Genomic DNA, 23248 nt, shown 5'->3' with positions numbered 1-23248 from the left:
AGCTACATATCCTCGTCTCGTTTATAGTCCGAAGCGTATTAGAATAAATGGAACTATGCAAGCATAGACCATTGATAAAGAATAAAAAGAAAACCACACTACATAACGTCAACCTGTGACTGTAACTATAATATTATCTATGCTATGACGTCAAGATATAAATTCTGTAACGCGGGGTTTCGATCTAATAACATAACTCTCCCGCGCACCACAGTCGGTAAAACTCGGCTTCCGCGTTTCGAATAACATCGGCCTATCGCTGTCTCGCTCTCGCTAATCCCCTGTCGTGCGCGTGCTGTGCGCCCATGGTTGCAGCCGGCCGGCGACAATTAAATCGCGCGAGCGAGCGAGCTTGTCGCCATTAGTGCTTTTTAATTCGCAAATTTTTTATGTCAGGAATCCCTGTATTTCGTAATGAATATGCGTGTGGAACGTGATTGCTGGACTTTTCCTTCACTCCCCGATAGGATTCCCGTTATAATTTTTTGTTTTTAGCGTTGCCGAACTATCGATGTTTTAATTTCAAAATTGAAGGTAATACAACGAATATCGATGTGTTTGCGCTATCGATAGTGGGCTGTGATTCAATAGTATTGATCCAAGATGAAAGGAAAGGAGGGGAAGCAAGGCAAGGAGGGCAAAAAGGGTACAAGGCAAGTTCACTATCGGTATGCAAAAACTATAAAAGACAGTATCGATAAGTTTTGCAATAGTATAGTTATAGCAGCAATAGTATATATTATAGATAGTGCTTTCGATATTGAGCGTTAATTCAATCGATTGTATTGTTGGGTGTATTTATAGTATTTAAGGTAAGGTAATAGAGCTATATATAGTATATAACTCAACTATCGATAGTAGACTTTCGATTGGCAACTGAGGGCTACACTATTTGCGTCAAACCGTCAACTCTACTTAGTTTGTGGTCGGACGACTCAACGCATAAAATTTTATTTGGAACATGTAGATTTTTGTTTGTGGTGCATTTGATATTCATGTCAATGCAGCAAGAATTTAATAAATTTTGTGAACTTGAGTCAATTTGGCTAAATTTAATTAAATACGTTATATTTTATTAAATAGGTACATCATTAGCAAATCTAGCTTTTGCGAGCTAACCATTGATAGAACCTTTGATAGCTTAACTCGGACTCTCTGACTTGGCATCTTCGATCGGCTCCAAGGGCTATCTTGATCACTGGTGAATCTTCTATATGAGGAGGTCAGTATCTTTAAATATTTAGCTGTGATGAAATTGAGAAATAATATGCCTACTTATAGCATCTTTCAGACGCCCATCAGTATGACTTACCTTATAGGTTAGAATTACATTATTAATACCTAAAACAATAAAAGGTTCATATGCAGATCGTTACATACTTGTTTCCGTGGTGGTTTTTGCAGTAAAACTAACTGGGATTTAATCAATAAAGTGCTCCTTGTATGTTATAGAGCAACCCAAAAATTTCCCAGATGCTGAAATTATAATTCATTCCTCTCATTGTGTACACATAATATTACCCGTCTCATGTGTGGATGTGGTCCTTTTGTTGCAGATATTGAGTTAGGGAGACTAGCTAGGATTAAAGTTAAAATATTAGTGCCTATATCTTTTTAGTTCTGTTTAACTTGTTACAAAATATTGTCAATTTTTATATTAATACTTCATCATATTTTTTTTAACATGATTAAATTGTCTCTATAAAGTTTACCAGTAGATACTTAATGATTTGTTATAAATTTTGGTTTTTATACTTGTTCCCTAAATAATGATAGACATCTTGGGTAGTCGTATTCAGTGTTTCGAAATTGATGCATCAATTATGCGCATTTGTTTATTTAACAAGAAAAAGCTTCATTCAGTAAAAAATATTAAATGGTAATTTTACCAAATTTGTATAAGCTAAGAACAAAAAAATCTTAAACATTTTGTTAGGAAACACCAACAATTTTATAGTGTATGAAATTTATTCCAACACAAATTTAGAAATGCATCAGCATTCTAAATTTGTGGCTATAGTAATATATTTGTTGCAGCATTTGTAAGTATTGCATCGGCTCGTGTAAGTATCTGTTTAATTTGTAATACAATATTTAAGTTATAGAAAACTGCACAAGGATGAAATTTTGATAGAGAATGGTTTAATTTTCAGTTATCAAATAAGAAGACTTACAAAGAAGACTGAAGATAGTGATAAGTGATAAGAGTTTATGGCCGTTTGATGGTCATAAACTCAGTGTAGTGCTTCAAGATGGATCTGCCAGACTGCCCACCAGGGGCAGAAGGATATGAGGACACCGTTGTTGAAGTTCCCCGGAAACCTGATGAGCCTGTCTGCACCAAGGTAAATATCAATTTAATTTAAATCAATATTTCAATAGGATAAGTTTATTTTCTTATAATTTCAAAAAATAATTTTACAAAAGACAAAAAACCTTTATTTTGCCTATTAACATTTTATTGGAATTTGTCTGATTGTTTTGTAAATGATATTTTGTAAGGTGACTAAAGAGTTAGTACTTACATCAAAGCAAAACTTTGGAAAAGTTACTTGATATATATTTATGTGCAGGTAAATATTATTTTTCAGGTACATATATTACATAATAACAACAAACAAAATTATTTAATAAACTCTTTGCATGATTTACCATTTTTTTAAACCCCATTTTAAAATTTATTTCAATACAAATCTTTTTCTATTTAAGAACTGGCTTTTGTCCGTGTCAGCCCTAAAGTTTCTCTCATTGTTGGTCTAAAAGTATTGTTCATTAATTCTAAGTACACAGGAAAAGTATATTATGTAGCATTAACTCATTATATCTAAACATAATAATCAATGAATGATTGTTAAATTGAGTAATAAACTTAACCAATAAATGAATTATTAACTTTTTATGTGAAGCTACCCATACCTTTGATTATTTAGGTAACAGTTTTCTTATTGACCTCCCAAATGACATTACTGAACATTATAAATGGATTCACATAGTAAATGTTGAAAAAGAAAAATATTTATTGTATCTTTAATTCTGTGGTGTCCCAGGAAACTTGCGCATACTCCAAGTTGTCTTGTTATTTATAATATTTTGTCGTATGTTCGCTCGAATGCATAAACTGGAAGTTAAAAGTAACTTGTAATGAAAATTATGTAAGAAGCTGATATTATTCTTTTGTTACTCACGCCTATTGATTTGGAAAACTGTCGTACCTACCGGAATACTCTTTGAGAACCTGAATGAGTTGAGGCGCCTTGCCTATGCAGAGTAAAATAATTTTAGTAACTGCTAGTGAAATTTGTAAAACATTTAGCTAATCTTGTTTTAACAATTTTATGTGATAGATCGAGTTGACGACAAAATTAGGTATCGGCAACGTCTTGGCGGTAATAAAATATTGGTATATTAGTCCGCCTGAGCCGGACTGAAGAAATTATTGCTTAAATTCGCGAAAGAATATATGCGTGCCATTCCAATAGTCTTAGAAATTCAGGACGCTGCCCACCAGACGAGTGGACCCGACAGACAATAGTGCGAAGTTGATTATATAAAGCAAATTAGAGTACGTCCGCGACAACGTCCAAATCTTGTCCTTTATTACCTCTCAGCAGCACAATGAGGGATAAGACAAAATGGCGGCTATATAATACTCCATTATCGTAGAGGGTATTAAAGACGACAATCAACCAGGGCTAGATAAGTTCGCGCGCCAATAGTCTTCGAAACTGAAGATGTTGCCCACCTCACAGTGGAAAGATACCGGTACCCCAAGTTTCCAGATATAGTGGCGAGGGTGCAACTGGGGACACGCAAAGATGTGTTATGGATTTATAATTTTTTATTAATGTATTTATTGAATTATGGCAATACTGGTATAACGAATCCTACTGTTTATGTTGTTGACTATCTAGCCCTGCAAGGTTGTTGGTTTCTTGAAAGTAGATCTAGTTTACTTGAGAACATGGTCGTAACTTGTGCAATTAAACGCTTTTTAAGAAAATATTTCATTGATATTCCACATCTAGAATAATATATTTAAAAACCCATACATTGATACCCTTATGCTGATGATATTGATTCTTTTATGAATGAACTGATATTGAGCGCGTTTTATACAAAAGCTTGGCAGGTACAAGTGGTTTGTCGTGAAAGACAGAAAACGAGCATATATGTATGTATATGTATATATTTGTCTTTATTTGAGGGAATGGTGTATTTGAAAGAATAATTTGGTGTGAGAGAATGGGAAGTTTTTTCTTCACGTTAATTTAGCTAAAGATCACTTTTTTACAACAGTTATGACTTTACTTTCACCAGGCGTGAGTCTTGGTTACATCATCAACTTTCTGGAGAGGAGCCCGGGGTAAGTCAGGTTTTCACGCGAATCCCATCGGACCTCCGCAACCTTTGCAGGGGAACCTAACCAATATTGGATCATGCTTACACATCCAGTTGCCTGGATGTGCATGTTTCACACGATATTTTCGCTTACCGTATGAAAATCTGTTAGCATTCAAAGTAATGTATGTAACTCAGAAAAGAAATTGGTACATAGCCGAGGCAAGATGTGACGCGCATTACTTATGTATTTTAGTCGGGCCACTTAACCGTCCGACCTCCGATGCTATTTTTTCGATGACCGGGATAAACACTGATTATCAAATAAATAATTAAGTTCAATTCAATATTGAATCGCGGCCTTGGAGTTTACACAGATTAAAAAATTTAAATTTTTTCGCGTTCACACATTTATAACTACGTGGCTGTAGTCGTATATTCCCATCATAATCTATCTGGTAAGTGTGGTTGAAACGTTAAGCATTTTTTTGAAATATCTTACATAAGTAAAATAAATAAATAAAAACGATATTGTGGTCTGTTTTATTTGTCTCTTCATCCCACGGTTATAACGGAGCGCTATTAGATGAAAATGACTTAATTTATTATATATTTTTATTGATCTTTGTGAGATATTTTGCGTGTGTGTTAATAGGCGTTAATGTTGCTTGCAGGCTGAGCAAGAGTTTCAGGAGCACATTGCTAGCTTGAAGATCCACGTGGAGGATGGCACCACGCGCTGCATGGTGGAGAGGAGAGGTCGCGACTTCGCCGGCAAGTGGATATACCTGTGTTACCCATGTGCGGCGTTTTGCAGCGGCGAGACCATTCTGCAGGTGAGAATTAGCATTTTTTCCATGGTTATTATGGTTTGCACGGAAGAGGAAATTAAAAAAAAAGGAATTCCTAAAACCTACCACGAACGTAGAAATACTTGTCTCCCAAACCGAAGAGATCAGGGACGAACGCCGACGAGATGGACGGAAATGATCGGCTGTGGCGCAGACGCCTTGAGTGCCTTCGTGAGAAGAGCAGTTTATAGTGGTCACGACCCCCAGTCAAGAAAAGAACATATTAGGAATGCGGTTTAAATAATAGCATTATTTTTTAATTATATCTATTTGAGAATGATATTTGTTACAGACGCACATATCGGGGAAGAAACACAAAAACAAGCTAGCACTGAAGAATCTATGGCCTGTGAGCATCTTTGAGCAACATCCATACATTTTGGGAGAAAGGGGCGAGGCAATAAATAAAAATAAAACTGCCAATGAAGGTAAGAGCCGTAAAATATAGATGTAGTTTTCCCCAATCGTGGCGCCGCTACTTTGAGTACTATACAAATTATTATATAAGCATCCATACTAATTAATTCCAACTAATATTATAAAAGCGAGATTATCTTTCTCTGTTACGATTATACGCATAAACTACAGAACTGATTTAATTGAAATTTGGTCCACCGATGGTGTTGACCTGGAGGAAGAACATAGGCAATTTTTTGTTTTGCGAAGTCGCGAGCATAAGCTATTATAAAATAGAGGAATGATTTGTATTTTGGTTTGAGTTGAATGACCTTAAAAAATATCAGACCTATTCGGTGAAATATATCGCAGAGATAGACCAAAACCTTGAAATAAAACATCAATTTTTATTTCTGCAATTGTTTTTCTGAAAAAAGGTTTAGAAAAAAATTGTATTAAGCTGGACAGGCCGGCAACGTAAATTTTGTCCAGGTAATCAAAAAGCGATTCCAAGGTCCCGAAAAAAATATGTAATGCGAATAGATGAGAGAGAGAGAGGCAATCATAAAGCCTGACTATGTGCAGCTTTAGCCGAAAACCTGAAAAACCTTAGTAAAGAAAAAAGGACACATGTTAGTTAACAATATATTCTCTCGTCCACATTTCTATTCCAAGTTTGGATGATCGTAAAGTTGACGTTATTGAAGAAAATGCTGCAGTGTAGGTAGTTGGTTACCGCTTCTTCTGTACTGACGCTTTGGAAGCGGCAGTAGCCTTAATTTTAAGTAATTTATCTTATATTATAAATGTTGTGAAACCAAAAGATATGCAATGATTAAGTGATGTTTGAAATGTCCCATAACAATAATAGTTACAAAAAAGTAATTTGAATTTGAGTTGGTTTTCGAAGGTTGAGTTAAATGAGTTATGTTTCTCCAGGCGTGTCAGCAGTGTCAGTGACGAAAAAGATGGCGGAGGAGGTCGAGCTGCACAACAAGAGCCCGTCCGAGCTTAGCCTCAAGTACAACAAGTATATGAACACCACATGCCACCTTCAGGACACTCTGGACAAAGTCAAGTGAGTGTAACAATATATTATCGTTTGTTAATATTTATTTTATACTGGATTATGCCCGCGGCTCCTGAATCCTGTTTATTTTCGTTCTAGGGGTAATTCCGAGAAATCTTTTTAAGTGCAATCTAAACCGCAGACATCTTGCATGCTAAATATCAATTCTCGACTTGGCGTTTCGAGTTTGTGTTTTTTATTCACCTAAGTTTTATATTTCATAGCCTTTTATGCATAGAAGATAGATATTTATACCTTTTTATTTGGAAAAGTTATTAATAGGAAAACTGCCTACTGAAGATCACATTTTATAGTAATTATGAGTAATTCTGTATAAAAATTGTTCAAAAACTCTCATCATGGTTTATTCGGCAAAAGTTTTTAAGACCGGCCGCCACTTGGGAGTCTTCTAGTGTAGAAAAGTGCTTAATCCCATAGTCACATTTTACGACATCTACGGGTATGCTACGGAGTGGTCCTATTCTAAGTGTCGGAAACTAGAATTGTTCAAAAACCTGTTCTCAATGATCGTTTCCTTGGGCCAGGACCCCGCTGGTGGGCCTGGAGTACCTGATCGAGCACCCGCCGGAGGAGGCGCACCACGAGCCCTCGTACCTGTGCACGTTGTGCGGCAAGCAGGGACACCCGCGCACTATCATCAATCATCTCACTTGCTTCTGGCACCGTTATGCGTATATGGTAACTTTCCACTCTTCTTCCTCTTAGCGTTAATGCCGATTACACCCTTAACTCTCTGGAGAGGAGCTAGGTACCTTGACCATGAATTGATTGAATCAGGTGCTTACACAAAGCGTTTTCCTTCTGACCTCTGGAATCTTGCTGGGGATGCATACTGGTATTGGAATGATCCAATAATAACCATGAGGTTATACAGCCTTCAGTCTTTTTGAAAGAGTTGGCTCCATCTACTCCATCAGGTATAAAGACGTGAATATATAAAAAAAACAATCAAAATATATTTAGTGCACAAATGGGAATACCGTGCGGTCGCTACGCGATAATTAAGTAAAATTTTAACCCTCCATTTTTTTCTAATTATTTGAATCAGATGTCGAGGACGCCCATTCAATATGCGACGCGAATTACCAATCACTCTGTATATGTATTTATATTTATGTTTGCAGATGCGCCATTTTACAAAAGCGTGTTCGCTACTAACGCCTTACCGCACGCAACCGCGTTGCCGGGAAGGCGTGGCCATCATACTGAGCCGCCTGGCGCAGCGCGTCGAGGACAAATACGGCAGGCTGCGGCCCATCAACATCGATAAAACGGAGTACGAAAATGAAAAGTGAGTGGTGGATGTTTTTTTTTTTATTTATGTACGTCTATACTCTATATCCTATACCTATACCTAATAAAAAAGTAACTGTATTTGAAAGGTATTACCAAAAAATCTGTATGTAGTTTTGTTCTCGCAAAACGCGAAAATTATTTCTTCGATGTAAATGCAATTTTCACAGATGTTTGGTCCAACTTAAAAAAGGGGTAATACAGAGAGGTCAGCTTTTTGGGTGATCTTTCACGATGAACGAAGTCGCTAGGAACTCGATACAAGAAACAATAGAACAAAGGTTCTGCATATTTCTAAACAAATCATTTCCAGTAGAACCGAAATAGGAGACATGACGAAAAAGATGATAGGCGTGTAGTGTAATAAGGGACGAGGGGATTTTCGAATTATACGGCTGTATGACGATCAAGACTTATTTTACTTGTTTATTAAGAATTTACATAGTTTATATTTAATAAAAGAAAATCTAAAAATAATGTATTATATGAATCCTTTCTCGTTCTCCTGGCGTAAGTCTCGGCTGCGCATTCACCTTTGGGCAGAAGACGCCTACGACCAGGATAATGCCTGGATTGGGTAAGTCAGGTTTTTACACGAGGCGGCCCACGTATGACGTCCGCAATCTTTGCAAGGGAATCTTGGCCATTTACCTAAATGTGAAGGTTTCCGCACGATGTTGCCCCGTTAGAGCATCAGTTAGTAATGAAATGTTATTTCCCCATGTTATATAAATATTTATTTTCGTGCCTAAAAACAAGTGATAATGTTTCAGAGAACAAATATCTCAGTGGCTGTTTAAAGGCTTCCACTTTAGCGAGCAGCCGGGCGCCACGTTTGAAGAGGTGGTGGACGAAGATCTTATCAATTCGCTAGGTGAGTATTCGGTACACTCTTCTTCTACGTCCTGGTCTAAACCCCAGTTAGATCCTGACCTCTCCGGGTCCCGAGGTGCGTGAATGATCTTTTATCGGGTACAGTATGATATATAGTTAAAGTAACTAAGTTTAAGTAGTACAGTAGATATATTTTTAAGTGAAAACGACGGCGACGAAAACTCAATAAATTAACGACCTTATCACAAGAACAAATTATACATTACATATACTTAAATCCGAAAATGACATTGTCCTTTGCTATCTGTTTCATAATAGTAGTACTCCTAATAGAGCGCTTCATTAATAGCGGACCATTCAGTTCGCGGGTTCAAATGGCACGCTTTGATTACTTTGCTCAAATATTGTCGCGCAAATAAAATTAAAATTTATTCTATTTTAAAATTTTTTGTACACTGACCTCGAAAATGTACCCTGAACTTCATATTGGCATTGTAAAAATGTGTCATTTTTGTTGATGAATTTTAAGCTGATTGGTAAAAAATATTTAGTTAGTTAGTCCAGCTTTTTAGTTTAAGTCAATAATTCAACTTATTCTTAAATTGTGGTCGAATTAAGTGCAAAACTCTTTATCTTACGTAATTTTGCGTGACACAAAAAAGATGCATCCACGAGTAGATAATAGTGAAAAAAAAAACAATATGTTGCATTTTGCGTGCGTTGCGTGCGTAGAACAAGAAAACTAAATAATTGTTGTAATGTTTCAGCTAACGATGGTGTCGACGACGTGAAGAATAACTACAGGTATGTATCTTTCGTAACTGTTCACAGTAGAACCACCGAACTATGATATGTGGAGTAGGAAATAGGATATTTTTCACGCATTGAAAGCTAGTGCATAATAAATAAATATCTTAAGCCGAATTAAGTAATTAACATACATACATACATAAAATCACGCCTCTTTCCCGGAGGGGTAGGCAGAGACTACCTCTTTCCACTTGCCACGATCTCTGCATACTTCTTTCGCTTCGTCCACATTCATAACTCTCTTCATACAAGCATTAAGTAATTAAGTTTATGTGAAATATTTTTTCTTTTCGTTTTAGGGAACGCGTCGTAAATGACAAAATTCGGGCTATAAAGGACACCGTTAGAAAACGGGATCCCTCGCCTCCAGTAGTAGCTGCTCCCACTAAGCCGGTAAGATTAGATTATCAATATCCATCCTTACTTCGATACTTTTCTCTGCTTTAACAGAGGGTCGGTGGTCGAATCGGTGAGTTTCCCGGTTAAAATGCGTAATGCGCATAAAAGGCAGAGGTTGAAATCCCACCTCGACCATGCACCAGTGACTATTTTCGACGTTATGTTCATAGGAAACCTGCATATTCAGGCAACTGGATGTGTGAACATGATTATCCGATAGTTCGGTTCCCCTGCAAAGGTTGCGGAGGTCAGACGGGAGTCGTTTCGTGTAAAAACCACTGACTCACCCAATCCAGGATCCGTGGTCAAAGGCATAATGTAGAATGTGTGAGTAGAGATAAGTAATATTAAAAAGAAACATTTAGGTTTGGTAAACATACAGTTTGTAATGTTTTGGCATTATTAACATTGGCTAGGTACTTCCTACCTTTCTGAAAATCTCCACGGTAGCGGAATCCCACAAAAAAAGCTAGTTTTAATATATAAAAGAGGTCATTTATCGACTGATTCCATGTTATAGTCAACGCACAGAACTAACCGCCGAATCCGAGATGGAGATTCGGCATGTATACTCCTAAGGTTTAGAATTTCCCGCGGGATGGCAAATAATCAAGTTTTTATTTTTCGGAGCGGCGTGGTGTATTCTAGTTTGTTATATATCTGTCTGTCATCTTGGCGTGGCGGGCCAGTACCGTGCGCTACCACTGTATCCCCCTGTCCGTGCGCAGCGCGGCGGCGAGCGCGCGCGGCGGCCGTCCGCGGGCTCGCTGTCCGACGTCAGCCTGGAGGACGCGCCCGCGCCCGACGAGCGCCGCGGCCCGCACTCCACCAGGTATTGTAAACTATTCAGTTTTGGACTCGGTCAAATTTGTCGAACACATTTTTTCGAACATTGTGCCGTGTGGTTCCCGGCACCATTACAAAAAAGAATAGGACCACTCCATCTCTTTCCTACGGATGTCGTAAAAGGCGACTAAGGGATAGGCTTATAAACATGGGATTCCTCTTTTAGGCGATGGGCTAGCAACCTGTCACTATTTGAATCTCAATTATATCACTAAGCCAAACAGCTGAACGTGGCCTATCAGTCTTTTCAAGACTGGTGGCTCTGTCTACCCCGCTAGGGATATAGACGTGATCATATGTATGTATGTATATGTACATTTTTTCGAACGCCCCACCGACAGCGAACACCGGACGGAGAGTGAAACGTCGGAGGGCGGACCCCGGGTCTCGAAGCGCTACAGTGGAGGGTGCAACCGGGAATACGCAAAGATGAGAGAGATAATGCGACTATTTTTAAAGAAATATTTTAGAACCCATAACATTTTAATATCTTTTATGACTGAACTGACTGTGTGAATAACAATGTATTCTCTCGCCTACAAATATATGTTAATTCTAAGTTGTGAAATTGACGTTATTGAAGATAATGCTGCTGTGCAGTTTGTTACCGCTTCTTCTGCACTGACGTTTTGGATAAGCGGCAGTAAACTTAGTTATAGATGACGATTATTAAGTGATATTTGAAATGTCAAAAAATTTTGAATTTGATTTTTTTTCCAGGGAGCACAATTCACAATCACGTCGGTACGAGCCGTACCCGACAAAGAAACCACCACACCGGCCTTGGTACGAAAAGAAGAAGCATCCGGATGAACCCACCGAGAAAGAGATGAAGAGGGAATTGGTTAGTCCATACTAACATTATTAATGTGAAAGAATGTTTGTTTGTTCTTACTTCACGTTAAAACCTGTGAAGCGATATGTAAACATATACTGTGGAAGGAAGATTTATATTACGGGCTATTTATTACGGGAAAAGCTTTATATTTTCTACGTAAACACCTCGGGCAGCTTATTGAGGTAATTTCTAGTATCAACATAAGGTCGTGTAGGTAAACGCGTAGCATTGCTTGTGCGTCTTGGTAGATGAGTGTTTAGTGTTAGATAATGGTTTATCTAACAGAATCACTCTCCTTCATTCTTATTAAAAGCCTCCTTAAATGAGAAGTTATAGGCGACCATGGAATCACTTTACATGTTGGCGCTATTTTTAAATTCAGACCGCTTCCAATCTATTAAAGTGTAAGCCTTCTACGGTTGCAATGATGTGATAAAAATGGAAAGAGCATAAAAAAATAAATACATTTATCACATCTTTATCTCTTACGAAATAGACAGAGCTAACAGTCCCAAACAGATTCAAAAGCCACATTCAGCTTCATGGTGGAATTGAGATTCTGGGTTATATATTTTCATTACATTTCGCTGCTGGGCAAGTTATCTACACTTCCCTTCATGACTACATTACATATTACATTTGTGGTAATTTCTCTTCATATTTTTAGGAAAAGCGCAGTTACAAAGAAAAGCTCGCGAGAGAAACTCAAGAGAAGCTCGAGTTGTCATCTAGGAAGATGTTGGCTTATCACGAAAAAAACCCAGAGAAACATCCCCTATACCCCGAAGAGTGGAAGAAATTCTGGAACAGACGCTACAAGGAAATACAAGCTGGTAAGTCGCGATTACAATGACAGCCAAGTGAATGGAATCTATTTTTAAAGACTTGAAAAAATAAGAATAAAGAAATGTGATTGTCGTTTAAGTATAAATGGATTATTTTTATGTTCGTGTATAACTTCGTCGTTTTTGAATCTAGTTTGATGATTCTCTTTTCGGCTCGATGCGGCGTCACCCGTGATACAGTGACAATTGGTAGTATTTCTGAAGATTAGCCCTTATAAACAAACAATCATACCTACATATATTCACGATTGTATCCCTTGCGGGGAAGACAGAGCCAACAGTTTCGCAAAGACTGAAACGCAACATTCAGCTTCATGGTTATTTGATGGAATTGAGATTCAAAGAGTAACAGGTTGTTAAAGAAGGAACCCAAGCTTATTAGCCTGTCTAGCTTTTAACGACATCAATGGAAAATAAATGGAGTGGTCTTATTCTAAATTTCCAGAAATTACACCGCACACACAATCAAAGTCACAAGTTGTAAGTTTCTGTATTTTCTTTTTGAGATTTATCAACGAAATATTTATTGTTCACAACAGAGGGCAAAGACCCGTCCAAACACGACTTCAAGCCGGAATGGATCGTGTACTGGACGGCTCGCATGAAGGAGTTACACGACGAAGAGTTGAAGGTGCACGTGAACGAGTTCTACAGGAAGCTGTGCCTGACGCCGCCCGAGCTGGCGCGGCGCGAGGAGCGGCGGGAGGCGGGGCGGGCCGAGCCGCGCTGGTCGCCCCGGCGGCGGAGGTCGCCCGACTCCAGGTATGGATTTTATGTAGGGTAAACCGTATAGCTATTGCCCACTTAAGGACTTCAAACACTTTGGCTTCAAATTATAAAAAAAGTATTACAAGTTTCAACCATTTATAATTTTTTTCTTATGTCTAAATAAGATCTCCATCAAAGTGTTAACGATTTTTAGTCAAAACTTACATGGCTTAGAAAATAAATAAACAAATTTAAAATTATCCAAAAATGTACAGTTATTGCCCATTGCTTACACTAATTGCCCACATCACAGCACAGTAATTGCCCAGTACCCTTAAATGATAAATTAGACTTTGAACTTTTGTCACTCCTTCTGATGTTCTTCAAAAATGCCTTCCACCAACCATCACCTGGCTTATTTAAAAAAAACGAATTACGGCGCGGGTTTTCTTCCAAAAACTTTTGCACGGAGTCTAAAATGTCTATTTCGAGGAAATCCTTTTCTAGCGATATTTTTATCCAATCCTCCAAACGACTTTCTTCAGACATTAATAGGTATAGGTGACTAGCTGTGCCCGCAACTTCGTCCACGTGGAATAATTATTTTGAGCATTATTCAAGCCCTTAAGAATAAATAACTTTCTCCGTTTTTTCACATTTTCTATTATTTCTTTGCTCCTTATAGTTACAGTGTGATATTATATAGCCTAAAGTCTTCCTCGATTAATGGTCTATTCAACGCAAAAATAATTTTTCAATTCGAACCAGTAGTTCCTGAGATTAGCGCGTTCAAACAAACAAAGAAACTCTTCAGCTTTATAATATTACTATAGATGGTCCTGTACCAATAGAATTAAAGCTTACCTAATTGAAGTTGAAGCGCAATCAGAGTAAGAGAAGAGGGGAAAGGATATAAGATAAAATGAAAGATTTAAATTACTTTTTAAGTGTATAGGAACAAACGGGCCAAAAAATACAATAAACTTGACTCTTGTCAAACAGACATTTTTTAATTTACTTGTTCACCGAATTTATGGCGGGACGAAGGAGATCCGCGTATGAGTTTTTATACATACGGTTGTCCGTTTGTTACTAACATATAATTTTATTTATTTATAGTATTTACAACTATTTAAATGTGATCCCTACAGTCCTAAACTGGTTTTATGTCCCAGATTTTTAATATAGTAGCGGAGACTGGACCTCAGAACACAGTATTTTTCAACAATTTGCCTTGTAGACAAATTGTTAGAAGCATCTTGAAGAGCCTCGATAGCTTTCTGTAAATTTTCTTTACTACATTGCACTTTTGATGTCTTTGGCATACTGTAAATAAAACAATAACAGCCAATAAGATGTTGTGCATAGCGATTGGCTACCCGCACCCACGAAATAATGTTAACAATATTTGCTACATTGTCAATATTATTGCGTATGTTTGGCAAAAATATTGACAATATTACATAGTGCAAAAATATTGACAATATTATTGTCACAATATTATTGCGCGTATGCAAGCCATTAAGCTAATAAATGTGACGGCAACATTACTGACTTAATCAAAAAATTGCCGATAATGATTGCCCTGGGCAATAACTATAGAAATTAACCATGGCAATCACTAAAATTATGGTGGGCAATAACTAAAAATATGCCGAAATACGTACAGCGATTGCCCACCGTTAAAAAACCGTTGAATCTAATCTGATTTCAAATATTTTCATTAAAAACATAACATAACACTTATGATTTCGTCATAACCATACACCAATAATGAAATATCAAATAAAATTTAAAAAAAAATGAACATCTGAGCAAGTAATTCCTTAAGAAAATTGCTAAAAAGCTTACCTGTTTGAGTTACACGTTCACCCGTCTTGACAAAATATACCCTAATAGTTTTTTTTTCTTCAGTGTTAACACTTATCAATTTTAAAATCTACTATGAATTGACCATAGAGTAACCTAGTAAATTATATTCGAAACAAGTGAGAACACAACCTTTGATTCAGATTTTTTTTCTAAAAACGGGCAATCACTGCCTGTGGGCAATCACTCTCTGGTTTACCCTATATTCAATAGAAATATTTTTTTTTTCATAATAGGTGGGACCAGGATAATGATGTCAACGTAACTTAGGAAAAGAAGCAGCGCAACAAACTACTCTGCAACATATTTACCGGACGTCAATTTAGATATATAGATTCTAAATGCAAACCGTCGATGAAGTGATATTAAATGTTGTTTGGAGAGCAAGAATGGAAAAAGACACATCGAGACATGTTGTTTAATAAGCTTTAGCCAATAGACACTTGATTGTCACTGGTTTTTTTTACACCATCACAGACATAGTGGCGAAGATGATGAAAAAATACATATATACATCCACATAATCACGTCTATATCCCTTGCGGGGTAGACAGAGCCAACAAGGAAAAGACTTTATATTTGACTTAATACTACAATTGAGATTTATTAGATTATAGTTTAGATTACATTAGAGAATAGTTACAGGTTGCTAGCTCATTTCCTAAAAGAAGAATCCTTCGAATCGAATCAAGGGGTTCTTCATACTTCTTTCCCTTCATATCCTTCATTAATCCCTACATGCAAGCTTGTCGGTTTCGAGTACTCTTGACCTGAGCTTTTGCCAGATTTTTTTTACACAACGTTAACTGTTTACAAATTTAGACGGCGTTCGCCCGAACCCCGTAAGAGGTCTCCAGATCACCGGCGGCGGAGCCCGGAGCCCCGCAAGCGGTCGCCGACGCGCCGCCGCTCGCCCGCGCCCCGCCGGCCGGAGCACAGGCCGCCGGCTGGCGACTACCGCCGGGACCATAAGTAAGCCCGGCCGCCGACCATGGCACGCGCGACGCCGTTTTTATCGCGCGAGAAACTATCGCTGTCCAGTTTCAGGTCGTTTTATAAAAGCAGCAAACAGCTATCGTTTTTCGCGTGATAGAAACGGCGTGTACTTACATATTATGTAACCATATTATAAGGTAGACAGCTGTCTGCCGGGAAACTTATCAAAGAATGCTTAACCGTCATTCAGACATTAATTCAATGATAAAAAAAACCTTAGTCCATAGACTTATTAGACAGAGCCTAATTGTTTAACAGATGAACTTATCTTAATAAAATTATATTATCTGATTGCTGCACTGTTGAAGTCAATCCCGTGCCAAAGCTATTATTAAATTTTAAAATATTTTATTTTGTCGATATATTTTATTAGCCCTTACTAGCGTTGACTTAGAAGCAATAAAACAGAGAACACGAAAAGGAAAGTGAATGGAGGGTTTGTAAAAAAATAAAACGCTGAATTTGTAGTAAAATAACATTCTAAATTCAAACGCGAGTGGCCAGTGTCACAAAATATTTCATAATTTCATTCGCGCCAGGTCGCCGGGCCCGCGCGGCTCGCCCCCGCGCCGCTCGGCGGACCGGCGCGGCAGCCGCGAGCCGCGTCGCGACACGGCACGATCGCGCAGTCCTGTGCGACCGTAAGTCACATAATAATAACTTTTTAATATTTTTTTACTTTGGAAACCAACTCTTCTTCCGCCTGGCGCTTGACCCAGTTATATCCTCACCTCTTTGTAGAGGAGCCCAGAGTGTTCCTTTGACTATGACCTTGGATTGGCTGAGACATGTTTTTACACAAAACGACTCCCGTCTGATCTCCGCATCCTTTGCATATTGAATCATGGTGACAAATCCAGATTGTATCAATTGTTTCGCCCGCAGTCGCCGCAGCCCAGCTCGCACTCACATAACGCTGGAGAGCACCCGGCGCAGCCGCAGCCCGCTGTCGATGCGCGCGGCCGCGGTGCTGCGCAACAACAGCCCCGCGCCCGCGCTGCAGACCGTGCTGGTCTCCGACGACGAGCTCAAGCCGTGAGTGACGTCACATGCATACATTAGCCGATACCCACCGACCCAACCAAGTTCAATGAGAGGGTTTCGCCAGGGTTCGTTGTTTTGTATGAACGGTTAGGCGAATGCTACGCTCAAGAAACGACCGTTGTCTTTTAGTGGCCTAGAACACATACACACTGGCGATGTTCAAATAGAGTTGTAGCGGGAGCGATGATGCGGGCTCGCGTAACATTCTCCGCTGTGATTGACACATAGTGTGTGACGTTAGTGATGTCGCCACAAAATTATGCTAAATATCGCAAGAAAATTTTCTAGGTAAAGATTGGAGTATTAAAAATCTCCGCCACCGTAGGAATCAATAAAATGAAGTTGGATTTCACGGTTCTATCAACTAAATAACGTTTTCTCTCCAGTGACGACGGCCTCTCCCCCTGGAACTCCGACAAGTCTCTGGACTCGTTGGGCTCGCTCCCCGACGCGCGCTCGCCGCTCCACCGGCCTCGCTCCAGGACGGCCAGCGAAGCGTCGCGTGCTTCCAAACGGATGCCTTACAGCCGGCCTGCAGATCCACAGGTAACTGTTAAACCAGGCGAGTTTAAATATCTAAACAGGAGATGACAGTTACAATTATTCTATTTTAGTCACCTGGGTGATCAAATTACACATTTTTGTGTTTAGAAATCATCTTATAGCAAATCACCTGGGTGATCAAAATCAAATTGATAATGCGACTTTTTCAATTTTAATCTAGAAATGAGATGACGTAGCATTCTGTGGAATGAACAGAATTCTCTTCCTGTGGAACTAATACAGCCTCAGTCGAGGACGACAACGTCGCGGACATCCGTAAGTGCAATCGTCTGCCATACAGTTGGCTTTCAGATTCACAGGTTATCGTTATATCAAATGTCTACACTATCACACACTTAACCTGAACACGGAGTGTGTAATCTAGCGAGAATATGGTGTGAAAACAGTATCCTTTCCTTGGAACTATAATCACTGGATTCATGTGGGCCTCTCCCCGAGGTATGGTCGCTGATACAACGGATGCTTACATACAACTCATACCAACTAAGTAGTAATACATATTTGTGAATAGAAAAAAAAGATTTTACTACTTGGTTCCTCCCCATTCACAGGACCTGGGTCCACCAGAGAACATTGTCGCTACGTTGAGGTTGCTAGTAGCGCTGGAAGACTACTTGGGTAGCATCGGACCTAAGATCGTGGATCTTCTCACTGAAGCTTTGAAAATGGAAAAGGTATGTTTCAGAATTAGTCGCATAGTAAATTCAACTTTATTTATGGAAAAATAGAAATATTCAAGACCGTGAGGCCAATAAGACAGTATATATTTTCGCGTGACATTATTGAGATTCTTACTTGAAATTTACGATTTATAGTCGACGTTTGATTTTCAAATTCAGATTTTTTTGGCGTATACATTTGTGTAAATTAAGATGGAAAAAAATAGTTCAGTCAAACTAGGTTATTTTACATTTGAATATTTTTGTTTCGACTTCGTTTCCTAAGTTTATTATATTTCACGATGAATTCAGTGATAAGGAATATCCCAGGTATTAATCAATCCCATGATAAATTCCAACGGATAAAGCTAATGAAATGCAGGGATCGTGAAAGATGAAGTCTCGTCACATACTGAGTAAAGACCATAATTTTTTTTTGTGAAGTTATGATACCTGTAATTATGTGGTCAAATAAATTTTTTTTCTATCTATATCTGTTTATGTGAGGCGTGATTTTATATACATACATATGTACGTATCTAAAATGACACACAAACATATATTACAAATACGGACAGTCTAACATTATTATAACTGAGGATTATAGCAAACTTGTATCACGAAATTCGCATAAAAATCTGATAATCAACCACCTATAATGTATGTTATGTCCAGGAGCGAGCGAACTCGTCGGAGGAGCTCCTGGTGCGCGACTCGGCCGTGGTGCTGATCGAGACGGCGAAGGAGAAGCTGAAGGGCGCGGCGCAGGCGGGGCTGGTGGCGGGCGGCGCCGCGGCCGCCGCGCGCGCCGCCGTGCTGCGCGCCGCCGCCACGCTGCACGCCGCCGACGCGCGCGCGCGCCTGCAGCTGCGGCAGAAGGTTGGCTTCCACCCGCTACCACTACCACTTCAACTTTATTATATAATCATTATTGTTATCAACCTGAGAGCTACATCACATGTGCATGCTGTGTTCGCTCCGAGAAGGTTGGCAACTTCATGCCATATTATGTATGTTACTCACTTTGTTTGTCGTTCAGCCAGTTAAAAAATACAAGCACAAAGTTATATCGAAACAACTATTATTTACTTTTTCTGGGATTGCCGGTTATATTACGATGATCCTGGATTGGGTGAGTCAAGTTTTTACACGATGAAACTTTCACCTGACCTTCACGACATTTGTAGAGAAATTACCAACTCCTATTGGATCATGGTTACACGTTCAGTTGTTTGTATTTGCTGATTTCTTTACGATGTTTTTCCTCGACGTTAGTTAACACCCTAACTAATGTATATAACCTAGAAAATAGTCATTGGTACATGACAAAATAGTATTAAAACCTTTTGTAACGCTTTTGCGCTTTTACTTTTTTAAGCCATTTGAAATGCAGTGCATTTGAATATCAATAAGTAAAACTGGCTTTAAAAATGTACTGTTTTCTCGGCACGAAGTATCAATATTCGAAGAGTTGTGTTGCAGGCACCTTTACAAATATTTTTCTAAATGTATTTTATTTGTCTTCAGAAGGAACAACCAAGTAAAGACACTGCGATGCCCGTGGCGGGTGTGGGCGAGGTGGACCGCGCGCAGATCGCCGAGCAAATGGCCGCCGCGCTCATCGCGCAGGGCAAGACTGACGTGTCTTCAGAGGAATTGGCACAATTAGGTGAGGCATTCCATTATTGTTACCGCTTCAGTGACGCTAAAACTTTAATTAAACCTTGTTATCTTTTTCAACCAAAATCCAATACGTGATGGGAGTCAGGAGATTATTCACCCAATCTCCTGGATTGGGTGAATAATCTCCTGGTCAAAGGCTCACGTAAGGAGTAAGAGTAGTAGACAATTTTTGCATTACCAAGCCAGTCTATAAGCTCATAAGCTTGTTCTTCTTTTCATAAATAGTTTGTCTTAATTATATCTCTATTTTCATCCACTCAGTGGAAGCCGTGGTCGGTATGGCTGAGGCTAAGAAGCGGGAGGCGGCCGAGAGAAGCCGCGTGGCGGAGCGAGGCTCGGAGAAAGCCAAAGCTTCGGGAACCGCCACCGCTCTGCAGATGTTACAGTCCGCGTATGACGAACATGATAAAAGGTGAGTCGTGTAAAGATAGTATTGTTATAAGTTACACCAATGTACCTTCTCGAAAGTGCATGGCGCGAAGATATTTGAGCGAGAGAGATTCGAACTGAACTGTCGCATATTGTGAGCGAAATAGCAGGACACATGAATTTGGATGTTAAGCATGGATGGACGTAGGTAATTGTGTTTTCATTCGGTTCGATTCGGCGGTAGGTTGTGCTATTCCGCGCCGTCGAATATTGCCGACACGACTAATAAAAGTGATAGTACTGTACTTATGTTAGTCTTCCTTTTAGAGCATAAGATGAACTGCTTATCTCGTTATGATACGTTATATCAACAAATAACTCACAGAAATCAATAACCATAAACAGTGCTCGGCTACTGCCATCAATAAGCCACGTTCAGCTGTATAGCGATCGCTCTGCCTACCCCGTAAGGAATATGGACGAGAATATATTAGTCCTTCAAAGTGCGCCCACTAACAAAACTCACGATAAAAACACGTGAAATTCGGTGTTACACTTTTCGTGGTCACGTTTCACACTCCCCAGTATTCAATACCAGTTGCCATCATATTTGTAGGATCGACGAAGTCTCCACGGACGCGATGGACGGCCTCTCCGACTCGGACTTGGAAACCCTGCTGAAGAACTTCAACGAACTTTCAGCGGAGGAGCAGCATAGCCTCATCGCGTACCTCAAGAAGCTGGAAGCTCGCTCTCCGCAGCGCGTGGAGCGCCTCCGACAGTACGTGAGCGCCGCCGCGTCGGGCCCCGGGTCCGGCCTCGCCGCCGCAGACCCGGACCCGGGGCCCGCGCAGCGCCCGCCGGATGGGGCGCCCGACCCCAAGCTGGCCCCCGTCACTATTGAGAGCGACGATGACGACTATACGGTGGAAGAGGTAAGCAAACCATACCATGTAAAAGAGGACATAAACTACAGATCAATAAGCAGGCGAAAAAAATATATAGCGAGCAAAAGCTGGTATTTCATAAAGATTGTTTGTTACAAATTTAAATGTCAGAACTGATATAATGTACAAATACACAAATGATAGTTATAGTATATTAAAATATTATTTTATTACCTTACAGGTCTTCAAATCTGCAACCGAAAAGGTCAAGGAGAATCAAATACGCCAAGAAATGGAAATTGTAAAAAAATCCTTAGAAGAGTCTAAAGCGCCACCGAGGCTACAAATTGCAGAAAATCCTAAACCAGCACCTAAAGAAGTGATACCAACGGTTGATCTCACCGCCAAGTTTTCCTCGGCCTCCGATCTCTTTGCTCTGGTTCAAGCGTCCATACAGTCTACTGCCAAAGGCACGCCGCCTGCTTCTGAAATTGCTGACGTCGTCCCCAGTAGCAGTCAACCGAGGTCTTTCGGCGATCGCACGGGCACTACCTCCGGCCAACCGCGACCGCTCCTACCAAACCCTTCTATGCCGTCACAACAGTTCGGTAACCAACAAGGAGGACTGCTGCGCACTCTGACAAATATCCAAACTAGGGCTAATGATTCTTACAACAATGACACTTGGTCTAATCAAGCGCAAGGAAATGTGCAAGAAAATAGGTCTTTTATGTCAGATAATAGAGATCCTATGCAGGATAACAGAGGTCCTTTTATACAAGATAATCGAGGGACAATGCACGGAGGCCATATGCAGGGCAACATGCACGGAGGGGGAATGCAGGATAATAGAGGCCACATGCAAGGAAGCCATATGCAGGATAACAGAGGCCTTTTGCAAGATAGCAGAGGCCCAGTGCAAGGGGGTTCTTACATGCAAGGAAACAGACCTTTCATGCAAGACAACAGAGGACAAAATATGCAGAACAGACCCCCATTCATGTCGGGGCCGCCTGCTAGGCCCCAGGGTAACTTTGGCTCAGATAATTACAATCAAGGACCGAGAGGCAACTTTATGAATGGACGAATGCAGGACAACTATGATACTAGACCGATAGATATGAACCAGCAACAAAACAATTTTAGAGGACGTGGTAGAGGTCACTTCGGAGGGCCAAGGGGCCGCGGCAGGGGATATTATTAACTCGGTACATCGGTACTAAATAGTAGTATTTGATATACTACTATTTAGTACCGATGTGTTTTAATTTTCAAGTATTGTTTATAAATTGATATAATAAATGCTATTGTGATGAACTGTACACTTTGTTTTCTTTTTAATTTTTAGTTATAGCTACTATCATCTTAAAGATCTATATTTGTAAATTGACGTCCGATGCTTCAGTGTAATTTGTTCCGCCACTTTTTCTACACATTCGCTTTGGAAGCGGTAGTAGTTATAATTAGATTAACCTTAGTGATACCTTGTATCCAATTTTGAAAATAAATCTATTCTTTTCTTGATTAAAACGGTGTGACGCATAACATACGAGTCCCGCAGTAGCATCTATGAAAATGACAACCAAAGAAATAGCGTGGGAGGAAAACAGCACCCATGGTTCGTTATACTCTATTCGTCGAAACAAGTTAGTAGAGCACCGTCTCTCTCCCACAATTCCTCGTCAGTAATTGGTCAGTGATAAGCGCTAAGGCAGTGTACACAATACGAGTACTTTTTAGTCTGCTTGTGCAATCCGTACTGTGCTGACGTGCTCACCGATCTATATTTTCTCTCTATCTTGTGACTTTGCGTGTTCTTTGGACTTGTTGATACCTACATTTATTGTGTGGTGGATGAAATGGCAAAAGCCCAAAACAAAACTGTTCTACGTCTTCCGCCGTATCACTGCGAATTAAATCCGATAGAGC

General features: G+C 39.6%; 1 protein-coding gene across 6 annotated transcripts; it reads left to right on the top strand.

Moving 5' to 3' along the window:
• The first annotated feature begins 907 nt into the window (after positions 1-907).
• LOC106140264 (uncharacterized protein CG7065) lies at positions 908-22641 on the top strand. 6 transcript variants are annotated; one of them, XM_060954304.1, is made up of 25 exons: positions 908-1222; positions 2038-2063; positions 2154-2345; positions 5013-5174; positions 5482-5617; positions 6525-6663; positions 7200-7353; positions 7800-7966; positions 8742-8842; positions 9570-9606; positions 9912-10005; positions 10701-10843; positions 11578-11701; positions 12363-12528; positions 13080-13302; positions 15940-16089; positions 16653-16754; positions 16999-17148; positions 17544-17703; positions 18273-18395; positions 19056-19259; positions 19908-20049; positions 20325-20475; positions 21049-21367; positions 21561-22641. In XM_060954304.1, exons 3-25 carry the CDS (start codon positions 2253-2255, stop codon positions 22521-22523), a joined length of 4203 nt encoding a protein of 1400 aa, XP_060810287.1. In that variant the 5' UTR covers positions 908-1222; positions 2038-2063; positions 2154-2252; the 3' UTR covers positions 22524-22641. The 6 variants fall into 6 exon arrangements, with proteins under 6 accessions (XP_060810287.1, XP_060810289.1, XP_060810288.1 ...); XM_060954306.1 differs by lacking the exon at positions 2038-2063 and having other exon boundaries at positions 10752-10843; XM_060954305.1 differs by lacking the exon at positions 2038-2063 and having other exon boundaries at positions 10740-10843.
• Positions 22642-23248: the final 607 nt, after the last annotated feature.

Source organism: Amyelois transitella, chromosome 4 (assembly GCF_032362555.1).
Source record: "Amyelois transitella isolate CPQ chromosome 4, ilAmyTran1.1, whole genome shotgun sequence".
Taxonomy (NCBI): domain Eukaryota; kingdom Metazoa; phylum Arthropoda; class Insecta; order Lepidoptera; family Pyralidae; genus Amyelois; species Amyelois transitella.
Note: the sequence above shows the minus strand (reverse complement) of the source record. Positions and strands in the feature narration are given on the sequence as shown.